The sequence below is a fragment of the Nothobranchius furzeri genome, chromosome 15, assembly GCF_043380555.1.
Source record: "Nothobranchius furzeri strain GRZ-AD chromosome 15, NfurGRZ-RIMD1, whole genome shotgun sequence".
Taxonomy (NCBI): Eukaryota; Metazoa; Chordata; class Actinopteri; order Cyprinodontiformes; family Nothobranchiidae; genus Nothobranchius; species Nothobranchius furzeri.
The window spans coordinates 37189400-37196238 of NC_091755.1; the positions used below are offsets into that span (position 1 = coordinate 37189400).

A 6839-nucleotide genomic window follows, 5' to 3' on the forward strand; every position below is an offset into this window, starting at 1 on the left:
ATGTTTATATGAACAATTTAAAACAACAAATGAAATGTTTTTGCAATTTGTTTTTGATTATGGAAGGTGTGAACTATTTTTCTTTTCTTTTTTAAGAAGAAAATGTATAGAAGAAGAAGAAGAAGATATCATTTCTATAGCACCTCTCAAGATAAAAATCATGAGGCGCTTCACAAAAACAAAAAATGTAAAAATATATAAAAAATTATTTAGAAAATGGTTTAAAATTTGTTTAAAATGAGCAAAAAATAGACAATTGTGATTTAAAAAAATGTTAAGAAAGAGAGAGAGTGATAAGGCTAATTGATCTGTTTCTTTGTGTGTTTTAAAATAGTAGTAGAATTACACGTCTTGTTACAATTAATAAAATATATTTTAAAATGCCACGTGGCATCAACGTACACTTAAGAGAAGCGCATAAATAAATGTGCAAGTTCATATATTTTTCTAAATAATTTTGGACAGTAAAGATTATGATATATCACAAGGCAAATAGAATGTAAAAATAATAGCATGCAGGTAAAAAATGTATGTGAGGTAATAATGTTGAAATTTTCATTCAAACATCCCCATATTATTTTTTGTTCTGCAGTTTTTATATCTATAATAATACATTTTAGTTCTTGGTGCCTTTCAAAATCTAAAGGCACTTTACGAAATATGATATAAAACATTATAAATACAGGAAAACATGGATAAAACCCAGATAAAAACTACATTCAGTTCAAAGAGCCAGCCCAAGTTTTTTTTTTTTTTTTTGGTCGCTGCTATTCATCCTCCTCTCCTGAAGGGGGCAGCCCTTGATTCCAGCGGCAGGACCGAACTGAAGAAAGGAACAGTTTGTCCCGTCACCGGCTTTTTATTTAGCAGCAGAAGGTCGTCAGCAGCTGGACGGAATTTGTCACGATTCCGACAAAAAGAACAATAAAAATACGAATTAGTCGCAGGCTTCATGTTTGAGACGCAGAGGGATGTGAGTAGAAGTGAAAAAGTGGGTGACCTCACTTCGCGTTTGGTCGCGCTGTTATGAAACCTCGTTAGCGGCTGAACCAGCGCTAGTTGGGCTGAAAGCGGTCTTATCGGGGTAGGTTCGGTCTTCCTGTATAAAACTTACCCGCAGCAGGGGGGGATTAGGACTCGGACGCCGATTCCCTCCTTACCTTGGACCAAACCGGGATTCAGCTCGTCCAGATCTGCCTCCCTTGGACCGGTTTGATGGCCACCACAGCCGGTGCCCGGAGGTTACCCATGGGTGTGCGGACGTTGAGCGACTTTCTCCAGATCTCCGCTATGGGCTCCCCTCGCTCATGTCCTAAAGGTGAGCCGAGAGGGCGTCTGCGGCAAAACATCAGGTGAGCCTGTCTCAGATATTTGTTCACTTATGAGGATATAATGACGCAAAGTTCAGAACCGAGCCCATTTTTTGTGTCTGATGTGAAAGGTCACAGGTCAGATACCCATCTGATCTAACGTCCTAACCAAAATCATTATCAGCAATAATAATTATAAGTTCATAAGCAACAAAAATGTAAAGAAAACGCGTTTAAAACTAAAGATATCCAGGTAATCAGCCAGGACGTTAACAGAAATCCCATCTATCCATAAATCAGATGAGAGGAGACTTCCACATGGTGATAAAAATGTCAAATTTTTCTAGTCCTGCATTTCTAATTCAGAAAGTAAGAATAATTTTATTCATTTGCCATTCAATCTGACTCTTCTGTATTTTTCCTTCGCATAAACGCTCTGCTCAGATAATACCAGTGTTCTCCCAACGAACCCTCATGGTCCAGCTCGCCTAGGGCTATGAGTGCCTTTATACTTGGAAACTAGAATATAGTGGACTTTCTCTTTTGCCATTGTAAACTGCGCTCAGGGCACATTGTCACGTTTCCAGAATGCAGCTTCCATAAAAATCTATTCTCACCTTTCAGGCACCTGTCTTCGTGTGGCATTTTAATGACAAGAAGTCCCAGAATGCTTTGCCTCCAAGACTGGGACACGGTGTCTACTGTTCCCCAAAGCAGAAACTTCATCAGCCTAGCCAATAAAAGGAAGGAGTACTCAGAGCGTAGAATACTTGGGTAAGTTTCAAGCATCGGCTTGTTTGTTTGTTTGTTTGAAGCAGAAAAACAAAGCAAAGGATTGATTAACAGTGTGATGCTTGCTGCCAGGTATTCTATGCAGGAAATGTATGACGTAGTGGCCAATGTGGACGACTACAAGAACTTTGTGCCTTGGTGTACGAAGTCTCAGACCATCATGAGGAGAGCAGGTCACTCCAAAGCCCAGCTTGAAGTGGGATTTTCCCCGGTGGTGGAGAGATACACGTCCATGATCACTAGCGTTAGGCCTCATTTAGTCAAAGTAAGTGCGTGTTAGTGACGGACAAACGTCTGATCTTTAAACTCACACAAGTAAAATCCTTCAACATTTAGTTACAGCAAAGGTATTTACCAAGCACCTTTTTCTGTTGTAGTCATTTCCAACAGTGTTTTTTGTGTCGTTTTAGGCCGTGTGTACAGACGGAAAGCTGTTCAATCACCTGGAGACAATATGGCGCTTTAGTCCGGGCATTCCGGGGTATCCTCGCACCTGCACCGTAGACTTTTCTGTGAGTCGCCTGAAGCTCATCCCACCAGAGCGGGGGGATAGAGGGGATTGGAAAATAGTTCAAAATAAAATGACAAATGTAACTTTTTTTGGTTCTGTTTATATCAAACTTTTATATATTTTCAGTTTCCTTATGAGATGTTAGTGTCACCTCATCACATTTTCTTATCTTGCCGTTAACGGCACGTCTAAGTGTTTGTGAAGATTGCTGTGGTTGTGAAGCACTGTGCTCTCAGCTGTTGGAAGCCTTTGCCCACCGCTGTTGCACCCTCTAGGGTAACAGTCATAACATTTGTTCGATTAAAAACAAACTGAAAGTAAGTTTGTTGGCATTCTGTCTGGTTACAGAAAAGCTGAAGCAGTTTAACATGAATGTGACCATCAGGCTGCCAGCAGGACTCGGTCTTCCTAAATATTGTACATGATTGGCCTTATTTATCACCCTCTATAAGTCTTAACTTTTACCCCCAAACGGCTCCAACAGGTACACAAAGTAAATAAATGCTGCTTTATTTTTAACAGAAACTAGAATGTCAACATGTTTCCATGAAACAGGAAGTGCTCCTATTAGTGTTTCTGTCATATTAATTAATGTTCCTGTGTTCATTTCCAATAACCCCTCAACTCTCAGAAGACCTTTAGGGTCATGACTTGGTCTGAACGTGATAGTCTCTGGTTTGTAACAAATCCCTTTGGCTTTGACGCATCATAATTAAACAATCTTCTTTGGCAGATTTCCTTCGAGTTCCGCTCTTTGCTCCACTCCCAGTTGGCCACCATGTTCTTCGATGAAGTCGTAAAGCAGAACGTTGCTGCGTTCGAACGGCGAGCCTGCAAGATGTACGGTCAAGAGACTCGGATTCCTCGGGAGCTGATGTTTCACGAAGTTCATCAGACGTGATCTTGGTGACCACACGTCTCCATCTGGCCTTAAATGCCCCCCCACACTCAATTCAGTCAGCCCCAGCATCCCATCTTCACTCCTGGAAAAGTCAAAGCAGTTACAAAGGACTTCCAATTCCCAGTGTTGGAATTCTTGCCTCTAATTCATGCTTCTCTGTCTCATCGAGTCTGTCTGCCTCCAGTTTCCTAGCACAACCCACCATTACTGTCGCTCCATTGCAGTTACAGGCTGTATTTATGTAAACAGAGAACAGTAAACCCGTACATTGTGTTACTAGTGAAAAATTATTTTAAATGAACATTCTTCGATCTTTTTTAATAACTTATGGAAGTTCTGAAGGCCAGACCCATGCTGAGGACTCGTGGGTCACTGGGAGTCACTGGGACCTGAGGCTACTGTACTGGTTAGCATGTAAACAGCGGTACGATCAGCTGATCACATGTAAAAGCACACTTCGCCTTTACCATTTGCACCTGCTTCAGAATGAAATGTTAAAGTATGTCCAGTACAGCAATTCCTGCTTTATTTAGTGGGTATATGGAAGGTTTTGTTTATTCGGGCACGTGTGTGGTCACTGACAGTATTGTGTTCTTCAGAGGAGTGATGTAATCCTAACTAGTCTGACCTGTGAGGCTAGGGCGTAGCTTTACCTTGGCTGCTGTGCTGTGAAGATTGTACTCTTGAACATTGAGGCTCCTGCTGATTATTTTTAAACATTTGTTATTTTTTAGCTCACCTTAGAAGCAACCTGTTGATATGGGGCTGATAAGTTTGCACAAAACACTCAGGAGTGTACTGTGATGATGAGTGGAAGGGAAAACTGCAGCTTTATATTTGATATTTAAAAATACAGATATTAAAACACCATTTCATCTGATCTGATGCTTTATGTTGGGATTAAACAAATCTCATGTTCTGTAAAAAAAAAACCAAGATGGATAATAGTAAGTCATGGCCCATTTGGATGTGACCACATCCTCATCCATTTTATTTAAATCTTGCAGGTAGAATAAACATTACAAAAGACGTGTGTCGAATCATTTAAGTCACAAACTTGAAGACATTAAACGTGCAGAAAATCTTTCACTCAAGGCGTTTCCATTTTTGTTCTGAACGTGTTTTAAGTCGTCTTCACCTCCAGCAGACGTCAGCCCTCGACACTTTGCACTGGTCACCGTTGCACCAACAGGCGAGTGGAGAGGAGCTCAGCTGAGCAGCAGGAAACCAGAGTGGGTCTCAGGAATGTGGGACAGTTATTAATAACGACGCATGTGAGGGGTGGACACATGCACCATCTCTTCATTAGAGAATCCAGAAGTAACCTCCAGACTACACCTGCTCAGTGTGTGACCAGCCTCTTACCTGATGACCAGAGATAAGCTCCGCCCACGAGTGACAACAGGACTGATGAATCCAGTTAAATGTAAACAGATGCAGATGTAGTGAGTTTTATTACGATGAGCATAAATTAATGTTTCTACCCAAAACAGAGAAGGCAGTAGATCAAATACAGAACAAAACAGATCTGCACACCAAGAACGCTCCCAAAAAACTTTATTCAATACGTAACATTCCAGGTACGCCATTGTCCTCCTGACTACCTGTGTGCATCACTTTTTTTTCTGAAGCAGTACATCTAACAGAAATCATCTTTATTTTAACAATCCCTCTTTTTTAAAGGTTTCACGATCATCCAGATGTTCTAAAGATGTCAGGAAGCCCAGAGCAAGACCAGTGTTCTTCAAAAACAGCTTTCATTTGTGTGAAGAAAAATATGTCACATAGTTGTTAATAAAAACTTTTATTTTTCTTTTGTTAGGTTTTCCAACGACTGCCGTTTAAGCTTTTCTTGACCCATTCAGCTCTAAACCCAAACCTTTCCCTGAATCCGTTAGATGACCTTTATTCTCCTCTACGATCAAAATAACCACTTATGAACAACCATGGAAGAACACACACCGGCGCCTAATGAAGCCGGAACAGAGAGTGATGCTTCTGAGCCGACCAAACAAAGCCAACTACTTACTCACACTGCAGAGTTGTGTGTGGAACAGCAAGGGTGTACCTCATAGACATGGAGTGTGGACAAGCCAGGACTTAAGAGCAAGCATGAAACCTTCAAATGAAACACCCGAAAAACTAAAAACCCACAAAGAAAAGCCAAAACTGTATTTACAAGATAGCTGCAGTTTTCTTTTGTTCGTTGTGAGAATCCGACGGAAACCGGCGAGGCTAGACCCCATGATGTCGTTGGTAAACTGTGGTTGTTATGAGCTCATACATTCAAGCTACACATATATACCTATGTACACAAATTATAAATAAAACCACAAAATGAGAACCCAAAAACTTTAGTTTTTTTGTTTTTTTTTTACATGTTCAAAAAAATAAATTTGTAAAAAAAGGTACACCATCAACCTGGCTGGGTTCAACTTCTAAAAATTAGAAAATCCAATTAAGCAAGTGCTCATTTTAGAGGAGTTGTTGTTTGAAGCGCTCTTCTGTGGGGACAAACTCGGGACTAAAAAAAACAGAACAAACTCAGCTGGGCCAACTACAAAGCCTCCGCATTACACTTGTGTTTCACGCTTGCTCTTAAGGACTCACCTTCTGGCTTCCAGTTACAATGCCGCTCACTCAGATTTAAATGACTGTTGCTGTACACTACTCCCTACTCCCAACGGTTCACTAGACCCGTAGAGCAGATCGTTAAAACCAGGAAAGTTAAAGGGACAATAAAGTTATTTTGATCATAGAGGTAACAGAAGCCATTTTCAAGAAGAAGAAAGAAAAATACACGTAGGACAAAAGGGAGATCAAAGATTTAAAGGGGCAGCATCTTTTAAATGATAAAAAACATGTTCTGGTTGTAAATTGTGTTTCTGTTTTAATGGAGTGTTCAACGTGAGGGAGCGAAACACAACGGCCCATTAGACGGGAGGAAAACATTGCATAGAAGAAAAATAAAGACTTTTATTCGATGATCTTTTGCTACCTAATCCTTAAACTACAGATGATCAGAAAAAAATGAGAGCGAGGATTAATGGTGTAGTTCATGCCCACAGCGCCTTCGTGGTCCTGACTCGGCCATTTGGGGGGGGGGACTGGAACTGTTCATGATTACATGTGTGTAACGTTCCAAACATATACAGGAATGATGTCAGTGGTTAACTAAACACACTTCAACACTAGTGGTGGGAGACTTTAAAACGGCCCTTCTTTTGTCATTAACATTAAAAGCATACTGTCTCTTTGAATCCCCGGGTTGGAAACAACAGAGGGTCACCTGGTGCCTGCCTCTCCAGTATTCTTCACATCTTCT

At 40.7% G+C, this 6839-nt stretch overlaps 1 protein-coding gene across 1 annotated transcript; it reads left to right on the forward strand.

The window, feature by feature from the left end:
- The first annotated feature begins 983 nt into the window (after nt 1-983).
- On the forward strand, nt 984-4394 carry coq10a (coenzyme Q10A). The gene is made up of 5 exons (XM_015967061.3): nt 984-1352; nt 1935-2084; nt 2175-2367; nt 2513-2614; nt 3347-4394. Exons 1-5 carry the CDS (start codon nt 1216-1218, stop codon nt 3512-3514), a joined length of 750 nt encoding a protein of 249 aa, XP_015822547.1. The 5' UTR covers nt 984-1215; the 3' UTR covers nt 3515-4394.
- The last annotated feature ends 2445 nt before the right edge of the window (nt 4395-6839 follow it).